This window comes from Bubalus bubalis, chromosome 8, assembly GCF_019923935.1.
Source record: "Bubalus bubalis isolate 160015118507 breed Murrah chromosome 8, NDDB_SH_1, whole genome shotgun sequence".
In the NCBI taxonomy this organism is placed as follows: Eukaryota; Metazoa; Chordata; class Mammalia; order Artiodactyla; family Bovidae; genus Bubalus; species Bubalus bubalis.
In genome coordinates, this window is record NC_059164.1 from 82189208 (window position 1) to 82200845 (window position 11638).

At 41.8% G+C, this 11638-nt stretch overlaps 1 gene segment (V, D, J or C); it reads left to right on the forward strand.

The window, feature by feature from the left end:
* Positions 1–3706: 3706 nt before the first annotated feature.
* On the forward strand, positions 3707–4678 carry LOC112586531. The segment is given in 2 exon segments: positions 3707–4043; positions 4194–4678. Coding segments are annotated over 2 exon segments (528 nt in total).
* The last annotated feature ends 6960 nt before the right edge of the window (positions 4679–11638 follow it).

Below are 11638 nucleotides of genomic sequence, written 5' to 3' on the forward strand. Positions count from 1 at the left end.
CTTTCTTGCTGGGTTTGGACTGTCTCAGTTCATAGGTGTATTTATCTATTATGTCGTTTTTAGGTAACAATTTTTCAAGCCACTGGGCAAACAGAGAGTTTGACTCTGTAACAAGGAATTCTGCCATTACTCGGGGCAGGGCCCAGGGCTGGTCCGGGGAGCCTCTCCCACCACTGTCCCCACAACCTCAGCAGCTCCTCCCACCCCCGAATCCACAGGCCTCCTGAGCACACACAGCAGGCAGCTCCCCGTCTCCTCCCTCAGCGCAGCCACCCAGGCCATGACCCTGCCCCTCTCTGCCCCACACCCTGGAGCCTCCAGCTTTGTTGCTTGAACTCTGAACTTAAATTTTCATCATAGGCATAAAATATAAAAATACATAAAAAGTCCATTTTTGTCTGTGTGTATTTTAATTTCATAAAATCTAATCAAGATAAGACACAGCATGACAACTGAGCTATCAAATTCAGCATGGTTGTAATAATGGTCAATACCACATTTCTATGTCTGAGTGATTATGGTCTTTCTTTGGGGCATTGGTTCCAAGAGGAGCCACAGATAAAGGAAGGTAGCCATCTGGTGACTTCTCTTTCAAAGTCACCAGACTCATTGGTTTGGGATATTTGTATGGTGATACTGTGACACCCAGCATTCTTTGCACTGTTTGTGCTCAGATTGTACTGGAGTCTCACAAACACTGCCTCCTGATCCTCACATTAACCCCATGAGAACTGCTCCATCACCAAAAGAGCATCAGGTGGAGGGTAAAGCATGCAGACTATGACCTTTGAAGGCCTGCATTTGAACCCTGGACCTGTATTAGGATCCGTGTGACCTCAGCAGCAATTTGAACTCTTTGTGCCATCATTCCCTCATCTGTGTAATGAAGTTACAGAGCCTGTCTCCTGGGGCATGTGGAATAGATGAGTCAGTGATGCTTGATACATGCAAGTCCTCAACAGCAACTAGTTTCTACTGTTCGTAGCTCTACTGTAGAATCAGTAGGTTCCACACAAACATGGAACCACTAAGAATCATCTCTAATTTAATTTCCTTCACACACAGGTTAGATGTGGATAAAACATTTAACATGTTGGATTAACATCTAACATGTTAGATGTTAATCTAACATTAACATCTAACATTAACATGTTAGATAAAACATCTAAAAATGTGGATTAACATCTAACATCCCTAAAACAGGGATTCAGTTACTATCTTTCACCAGGCAATTTCATTAATCCTCTAAGAGCCCTTGAAGGAAGGTACAGTTATAGTCCACAGTTTAAAGATGGAAGAGGTGGAGTTATCTGCTCACTACAACCATTTTGTAAGTAATAATTATTTAGAGCAGAGTTTCTCTGATTAAAAAGAAAAGAAAATCTGTGCCTGTATTTTGTTGCCTCATATCTCTAATTCATTCATAAGAAGGAGGTCCCAGAGAGGCTAGGAAATACCCAAGGTTAAGCACAGAGCAGTGGCAGAGTCCACATGGGCCAGATCTGCCTGACTTAAATCCTGCTGCTTTTTTCACTGTATCAGTGGCTTTCTTATTATAACTGTAAATAAATGATTACATTGATAAATAAATAAATAATACATGCCTGCACGCTCAGTTGCTAGGTCATGTTTGACTCTTTGCAACCACATGGACTGTAACCTGCGGGTCCTCTGTCCATGGGATTCTCCATGCAAAAATACTGGAGTGGGTTGCCATTTCCTTCTCCAGGGGGTCTTCCTAACCCAGGGATCAAACCCATGTCTCCTGCATTGGCAGGTGGCTTCTTAACCATTGAATCACCAGAGAAGCTGAAGTAATACATAGATAATAATAGTAAATAGATAAATAAATAAAAAGTAATTAATCATATAAGAAAAAAAAGTTTCCAGAGTCTGAGTTCATCATAGCCCAGATATCAGACTTTTAAAATCTCCTTCAATATTAAATAACTCTAACGTGCAGCCAGGTTGAGGCATCAAGTGACTGAAATAGTTCCAGCGTTGCCAGCTCAGATCTCAGGCACAAGGAGCCATCAGAGAACTCCTTATACAAGAGTACAATGTGCTTTACTCTGAAAGTGACTTACCATCCACTTATCAATTTCACAAGGAAACAAAACGTACATACTAAATTTATGTGCCTGGATGTTCATTCGTTGTAGTACCATTTACTGCAGCCCGTCGTGAACCATAATCAGCAATAAGAAACTGAAAATAAATGATGTCATGTGACAGACTACTTTGCGTCTTTAAAAAATGTAGATTATTTTTAGAAATGGAACATCAATCAGGAAGTGTCATTGAAAAAATAATCTGCATTATGAAAGTGAAAGTCACTCTGTCGTGTCTGACTCTTTGTGACCCCATGGATTATACAGTCCATGAAATTCTCCAGGCCAGAATACTGGAGTGGGTAGCCTTTCCCTTCTCCAGGGGATCTTACTAACCCAGGAATCGAACCCAGGTCTCATGTATTGCAGGTAATTTCTTTACCAGCTAAGGCACAAGGGAAGCCCAGGAATACTGTAGTGGGTAGCCTGTCCCTTCTCCAGTGGATCTTCCTGCCCGAGTAATTGAACAGGCTCTCCTGCATTGTAGGCAGATTCTTTACCTGTTTTTATAATTGGCTGTATGTTTATATGCTCATATTTGTGAGACTGAAATATTTTCGTTGATGTTTGGAAGGGACTGAACAATATTATCTGACCTGGATGCACATGGATTCCATCTTCTGTAGCTGGACCACATCTGTCATCTAAGAAGCTCCAAAACACTCCAGTAGAGTGCTATAAATCCACCACATAATTAGGGCACAAAATGGTAGTTATCTCTCTCTCTCTCTCTCTCTCTCTATATATATATATATATATATACATACAACACACATATATAACATATATATATATATACACATACCACACCTAGTTTATCTGTCCATCTGGTTTAGGGCACTTAGGTCGTTTTTGTGTCTTGGTTGTTATAAACAATGAACATATAGGTGCTGGTATCTCTTAGTATTTTTTTCCTATGGATAAACACTCAGAAGTGAAATTGCTGGATCATGTGGTAGTTCTATTTCTAACTTGTGGAGGAAGCTCCATACTGGTTTCCATAGTGACTACACCAGTTTACATTCCCACCAACAATGTACTTGTTATTTCCAGCCTTGTTGATATTAGCCATTCTGATAGGAGTGAGGTGAAATCTCATTGTTGTTTTGATTTGCATTTCCCTGAATTTCAGATAAACAAAATATTTATTTTTAGTTTAAGTTTGTTCCAAATATTGCAAAGCTCCTTGCTTTATTTATTTTTGTTTTTTTGAGAAACGTGGAAACCCAATGTGAGGTGGCTTTTTACTTAGGGGTGAACATACACTCTCTATCAAAATGATTCGTAACGCAGACACACACACACATATCCCTTTACTGCTGCTACTGCTACTGCTAAGTCATTTCAGTTGTGTCCAACTCTGAGAGTCAAATGCAGACCAACATTATAACCTTAATTTTAATAAAGCAGGTTCAGTTCTTATTGGATTTGCTGTTTGTTGTCTCAAAGTTTGCTTATAGGTATAAGAGGAAAGGTAGCTCGGGGAAGGACTATAGACATTTCATCACTGGAGAAGACCATGGCAGCAGCATTAACACTGAAACCTTGAACTGCAGGGAACTTAGCCTGATTCAGGTCTGCTCACTCCACTAGGCAACAGGCAAGTTTTGTCCGTGTTTTTCCATCTACCCCTCACCTGATCCCTCTGCTTGCAGTTTTGAGCTTTCAGAGCTCAGGCTTCTCTTCTTCTGTCGGGGAGGTGGCTGCTCCCAGCCTGCCACAGGGGGCCCTCAAGAAAGGGGTTGGTGTGAAGAGGCGGGGCTCCTCCGTGGGCCTCCCCCAGCACCCACCCCTTCTGGGCTCAGCCTGGTGGTCTTTAAGAGAGATCCTCGCTAACTCCCCTGCCCATCGCATCTGCTGGGAACCCCAGTCTCACTATTGTCCCAGCCATGCTGCAGGCCCCAGTGCTGCTTCTGGTGTTCCTGGCTCTTGGTGAGTGTGTTGCCTGGATGCTCCTGGGATTTTTCTGTATTTTTTGGCAATGGTGTGTATATGTGTATGTGTGTGGTGTGTGTGTGTGGGGGGTCATACTAAGAAATGCTGTTTCCTCTTCCTCAAGATTTGTTGCTTTTCCCATTGCAGTCACTCAAGTATCTTCCAACATGGAAGGCGACAGGATGTCAATCACCAGGGCAACTGGGTCCTCTGCTGAAATCCCTTGTGATCTTCCTACACAAAACAAGCAATATATCCACTGGTACAAATTCCAGGAGGGAACAGTACCCCGACGCCTTCTCTACTACGATGTCTACTACTCAAAGGTTGTGCTGGAACCAGGAATCAGTCCAGGGAAATACCATGGCTATGAAGACACAGACAAGATGTATACATTTGTAATCTCAAATCTTCAAGAAAGTGATTCTGGCGTGTACCGCTGCGCTGTCTGGGAGAAGCACATTGGTTCAGCCCTCCTTTACACTGCACTGAAATTTTGCTTGTCACTGCCAAAAAACAGCCCGGATACACAGGATAGACCAACCCCGGCCTCACTTCCTGCTGTCAATGCCAATTCTCTTTACTCTGAACAAAGTGAAATCCTGAGCTCATCGCCCATCCCCCACCTTTAATATTCAATTGTCACTCACCCCTCCCCACCAAAGCCACAGTTTTTTCTAAAAGCAGGCTTCCATCTTCATGCCTCAGACAAGCAACTGTCAGGCTTCATCTTCTTTTAGCTCGCCTAGGAGCTGCTGGAGCCTATTCAACCTCCTCTTTAGTAGACAGGGCACCTAGGATTCATCTGTTAAGGGAAATATTTAGGAGAGCATGGAAAGCTTGGGAACCTCACTGTGGTTCAGTGTTTAAGAATCTGTCTTGGAATGCAGGGTACTTGTGTTCTGGAGCAATTACACCTGCATATTTTAAGACCCTGTTCCACAACTAGAAGTTCCTGTGCCACAAGGGAAGACCCCACACAATGCAACAGAGATCCTGCATGTTGCAACTAAGACCTGATGCACAAAGTAAATAAGTTATCAAAAAATAACAAAAATCACAAACATAAAAAATAATGAAAAGCTTAGCTATACTGAATCATTTATCTAATCATTATCCAGAGAAAATGGCTGGGAATGAAGCATCTTCAATATTCAGGAGTATGAAGAGTAAGAAAAGATGAAAATGAGAACTTGGACTTCCTGAACCTCAAGCTAGTATCATATTTCTCTTGGACAAACTGATATTTTCCTCATATAACCAATCAGGGCATGGCTGACAGTGAAAGTGTAGGAAAACAGTGATTTCTGTAACAATGTCAACCATTGTACTCTTCTTCCACTTTCTTTTGAATTCAGCCCACAACCAGAACTGTTCTGCATTAAACAAGTCAAGCCAGGGGTTCTTTCCACCCCTACCCTCTACATTAACATGGCCAAGTCCCAAACTGGAATGAGATTTATCAGATTATTTTTTTCTCAATAATTCATTGTAAAGAATGCTTTGGGTGAACAATTAGACAATGAATAGTATCTCTTTCAGCTGAAAAGTCACACATGAAAGGAGTATGGCTTTCTTATTGGGCTAGATTTAAGGACGTGAAATTCCTGGTGGCTCAGCGGTAAAGAATCCACCTGTCATTAAGGAGCTTCAGGAGACCTGGGTTCCATCCCTGGGTCGGGAAGATCCCCTGAAGGAGAGCATGGCAACTCACTCCAGTGTTTTTGCCTGGAGAATCCCATGGACAGAGAAGCTTGGTGGGCTTCAATCCATTGGGTCACAAAGAGTCGGACACAACTGAAGCAACTTAGCACGAACAGAAATGTTAGATTCACATGTATGTGATCTCCTGTGTGTTGGATCCTCCAAATTTCTATCAGAGGAGTGTTTCTTAAACTGTGGTCCGTTGACCACTTGCAGCAGAAGCACGTGAGTTGGGATAATAGTGCTAATTCTAGGTGGCACCCAACACCATGAATACAAACATAGGAATGAAGGCTGAAAATGTGCATTTTTCAATAAACTCCATAGCTGATTCTTATTCAAGTTGGTTTTTAAGGACTGCTGTCCTGGTGGTAACAGATAAAGTGACACACTTCTCTCTGAAATGGACAGGTTCCCAGCCTGACACAGAAATGCATTCCAGAATGGTACTCATGGGCTTGTTCCTAACCCAAAACCTTCCTGTCTTGTTGCACCCTGGATACTCCTGCTTTCCCAGGTCATCATATTTTTGCTTGAGAATCCCACAACCACAGGTCAAGTTTCAGGTTCTTCTTATTTCTGTAATTGCAGGGAAGAAGGAATTGGATAGTAAACAAACCAACTTTAACTTGGTCTCTTGTATCAGGGACCATGCGTTTTAACTATTTTATGACTTTAAAAAAGACTGAAGCATAAACTTATTGTCATTTATATTTTTCTAATATTGTGTAGGTTTTGTTCTGCATATTTATTTCCCCGATCTGCTTTACATTGAAATTTTGTGTATTGGGAAAATGTAGAGAATCGTCTGCAGAGGGATTTTTTTATGCAATGAATTTTTCCTGACTTCTGAGTTCTAGGAATTGTTTTTCAAGGCAAAAAGACATGACAAATCTCTTGAGCAACAGAAAATCATCAAGATGAAACACTAGATGCCCTTTGATTACTGCATTTGGGGTTGCACTGCCCCATCTACCCTCTTGGGAAAGACAGAAATATTCTTCACAGGTTATGGAAAAGGGTAAATGATTTCCTGCTCAATCATGGGGACTGAAATGAGAGGTTGGTTTGACTGGAGTTCTTCACTGGAATTCTTCTGGACACACTCCAGACCTCACTGTTAGCAGCCTGAGAGAAGCTCATAAATGAAAAACCTTTAGTGGTGAGAACCTGAAGTTTAGGGTGTATGATGGCAAGGAGGTAATTGTGCCCGAGCTGGGAGACGATAGGTTCATGGAGGAAGTGGCCGCCATATTGAAAAAAAATTCAAAAGTGAATCAAGGATTTTTGGAGGCATCTGTACAAAGTCTTATGGACTTATTGTGTGCAGTTCAAAAATTGTGATGAAGCATGTCCCTTTCCACCTCAAATGCCCATTTTTTTCTAATATGCATTGGTGCCCCCACACAGGACACACAGTTACCCTGTTCAACATTCTCAGATTTAATCTCTCCCTCAATTAAAGGGTTGTAATAAGTGTTCCCACCTTGGAGGGTTTGTGGACAATTCATTGGGTCAATCCATGTAAAGAACTTAGACCCATGCTTGTCACACAGTACGAGTTCAATAACTATTAGTGCTTGTAACTGTTATCTGTGGCCTGGCCTCTCTGTAAAGAATATACAGATGAAGCAGACAGGAGTCTTCCTCTCAGGAGCCACTTGCAGTCCAGACAGTTGAAGACAAAACTGCAGCCTTGGCTGAGATGGCCCCATTACCCTGTGCTTCCTCTGTGGCTACTGGGAATACTTGGCAATGGCTGAGCACCAAGTAGTTCCCAAACCTGAACTTGACCTCATTTTTATGACTTAGGTACTATCATATCCTCCCCAACCCCTAAGGCATGGTGAACTTGGGATTTAGAGAAACTCTGTAGCACCCAAGATCACAAAGGCATTGATATTGGAAGAGACACAGTTTGAAGCCAAGTATAAATGTCATTTAAACTTATGCTTTTCCCTACACTCTACCCAGAACCAATAAGAAGTAATGAAAGAATAAAGAAGAGAAGTGGCGGAGTCAGGGTGATCTGTATATTCACAGAGATGCAGCATGTGTTCTTGCAAATATATCCAGGTAGGAAATTGATCCTCTGATGAAAATGGTTGGAACAGAAAGAATTACCATCTTTTGGATAAAACATGATAAAGAAATATAACAGCTCATATATTTAGAAAATAATGATAGGAAATGCACTGTGATATTTACTATGTACCTCAAAGGAAATATCAAATTAAACTAATGATTTGTTCATTTCCTCTAGTCAGAAATTAATGGACCATTGAGAATGCTTTGTGAAGCCAGAAGATCTAAGTCAATATGTAGCTGAAAAGTGAGAGGGGTCTATATATGTCATACTTTGCATGGTTGAACCAATAAGAAGGATCAGTAAATAGCTTCTGTAGTTAAGTTTTCTATACTGAAGGGACAAATATTTGTAAAATAGCAGCCTGAATTTTTGATCATCCTCTATCGGGTTGGCACAGGAAAAATAGAATATTTACACCCAGCTCCTAACTTGCCCCTGATTGCTGTGAGACGGGTAGGAACTTCCCTGAAGGACAAGGATGTGTGTGGCTGCCCCACAACCTTGACCATGAAGCTTCACCACACAGAAGGTGTCCCAGGATGTTAAAACATCTTTTTCTTTACTTTCAACCTTGCAAATGGTCATTTTATTTATCTCATGAATTCCTTAGAAGCTCTGACAAACCCGCTAATATTTATTGCACCAGCCCTTCTATGCATCCCCACTGTCACTACAGTGACCTGGGTCCTCAGAGGCCTCTCAGTGGCTCATGGCGACCATCTCTGAAACGCGTCTGCTTCCCCGGGATTGCTCCCCTGACAACCAACCTTCCTGCTATTTTTCTTTCTAAAGCACAGATCTGATCAAATCACTTTCCTGCCTATCACCGTCAGTATCTCCTCATCATTCAATTTTCTAAAAATATATATTTGAAAAAGCTGTAAAAATTGCTCACATTCCTACTTCTTAAAAAATAACTATTAAGTAAGGATGTCTCCTGTTCTCTTTCTATTTGAAGTTTCTCTACTCAAGGAGTCAGTTAGTCTCTTCAGATCAGATCAGATCAGATCAGTCGCTCATTCGTGTCCGACTCTTTGTGACCCCATGAATCGCAGCACGCCAGGCCTCCCTGTCCATCACCATCTCCCGGAGTTCACTCAGATCATATCCATCGAGTCAGTGATGCCATCCAGCCATCTTATCCTCTGTCGTCCCCTTCTCCTCCTGCCCCCAATCCCTCCCAGCATCAGTCTTTTCCAATGAGTCAACTCTTTGCATGAGGTGGCCAAACTACTGGAGTTTCAGCTTTAGCATCATTCCTTCCAAAGAAATCCCAGGGCTGATCTTCAGAATGGACTGATTGAATCTCTTTGCAGTCAAGGGTACTCTCAAGAGTCTTCTCCAACACCACAGTTCAAAAGCATCAGTTCTTCGGCGCTCAGCCTTCTTCACAGTCCAACTCTCACATCCATACATGACCATAGGAAAAACCATAGCCTTGAGCAGATGAACCTTTGTTGGCAAAGTGTCTCTGCTTTTGAATATGCTATCTAGGTTGGTCATAACTTTCCTTCCAAGGAGTAAGCGTCTTTTAATTTCATGGCTGCAGTCACCATCTGCAGTGATTTTGGAGCCCAGAAAAATAAAGTCTGACACTGTTTCCACTGTTTCCCCATCTATTTCCCATGAAGCGATGGGACCAGATGCCATCACTTAGTTTTCTGAATGTTGAGCTTTAAGCCAACTTTTTCACTCTCCTCTTTCACTTTCATCAAGAGGCTTTTTAGTTCCTCTTCACTTTCTGCCATAAGGGTGGTGTCATCTGCATATCTGAGGTGACTGAGATTTCTCCTGGCAATCTTGATTCCAGCTTGTGTTTCTTCCAGTCCAGCGTTTCTCATGATGTACTCTGCATATAAGTTAAATAAGCAGGATGACAATATACAGCCTTGATGTACTCCTTTTCCTATTTGGAACCAGCCTGTTGTTCCATGTCCAGTTCTAACTGTTGCTTCCTGATCTGCATACAAATTTCTCAAGAAGCAGATCAGGGGGTCTGGTATTCCCATCTCTTTCAGAATTTTCCACAGTTTATTGTGATCCACACAGTCAAAGGCTTTGGCATAGTCAAGCAGAAATAGATGTTTTTCTGGAACTCTCTTGCTTTTTCGATGATCCAGCGGATGTTGGCAATTTGATCTCTGGTTCCTCTGCCTTTTCTAAAACCAGCTTGAACATCAGGAAGTTCACGGTTCACGTATTGCTAAAGCCTGGCTTGGAGAATTTTGAGCATTACTTTACTAGCGTGTGAGATGAGTGCAATTGTGTGGTAGTTTGAGCATTCTTTGTCATTGTCTTTCTTTGGGATTGGAATGAAAACTGACCTTTTCCAATGGGTCACTGCTGAGTTTTCCAAATTTGCTGGCATATTGAGTGCAGCACTTTCACAGCATCATATTTCAGGATTTGAAATAGCTCAACTGGAATTCCATCACCCCCACTAGCTTTGTTCGTAGTGATGCTTTCCTTTGAAAGCATCTTGTGTTGATCAAGGCCCACTTGACTTCACATTCCAGGATGTCTGGCTCTAGGTCAGTGATCACACCATCGTGATTATCTGGGTCGTGAAGATCTTTTTGGTATACACAGAAGTTCTTCTGTGTATTCTTGCCATCTCTTCTTAATATCTTCTGTTTCTGTTAGGTCCATACCATTTCTGTCCTTTATCGAGCTCATCTTTGCATAAAATGTTCCTTTGGCATCTTTGATTTTCTTGAAGAGATCCCTAGTCTTTCCCATTCTGTTGTTTTCCTCTATTTCTTTGCATTGATTGTTGAAGAAGGCTTTCTTATCTCTCCTTGCTATTCTTTGGAACTCTGCATTCAGATGTTTATATCTTTCCTTTTCTCCTTTCCTTTTCGCTTCTCTTCTTTTCATAGCTATTTGTAAGGCCTCCCCAGACAGCCATTTTGCTTTTTTGCATTTCTTTTCTATGGGAATGGTCTTGATCCCTGTCTCTCCTTCAATATTAAATAACTCTAACGTGCAGCCAGGTTGAGGTATCAAGTGACTGAAATGTTTCCAGGGTTGCCAGCTTGGATCTCAGGCACAAGGAGCCATCAGAGAACTCATTATACAAGAGTACAATGTGCTTTACTCTGAAAGTGACTTACCATCCACTTATCAATTTCACAAGGAAACAAAAGGTACATACTAAATTTATGTGCCTGGATGTTCATTCGTTGTAGTACCATTTACTGCCGCCCGTCATGAGCCATAATCAGCAACAAGAAACTGAAAATAAATGATGTCATGTGACAGAGTACTTTGCATCTTTAAAAAATGTAGATTATTCTTAGAAATGGAACATCAATCAGGAAGTGTCATTGAAAAAATAATTTCTGCATTATGAAAGTGAAAGTCACTCAGTCGTGTCTGACTCTGTGACCCCATGGATTATACAGTCCATGGAATTCTCCAGGCCAGAATACTGGAGTGGGTAGCCTTTCCCTTCTCCAGGGAATCTTCCTAACCCAGGGATCGAACCCAGGTCTCGTGCATTGCAGATGGATTCTTTACCAGTTAAGCCACAAGGGAAGGCCAAGAATACTGTAGTGGGTAGCCTATCCCTTCTCCAGTGGATCTCCCTGACCGAAAAATTGAACAGGCTCTCCTGCATTGTAGGCAGATTCTTTACCAACTGAGCTATCAGGGAAGCCAATGAGAGAGTCATTTCCTAGGCAGGTTAATAGGGAGTCTAGGGGTCCCCAAGGAGAAAGGGGTCTGGAATTCTCAAGGAGGAAGAAAGGACAAACTTTTTTTCTTTCTCCACATTCCTTAGGATTATATAATAATAATG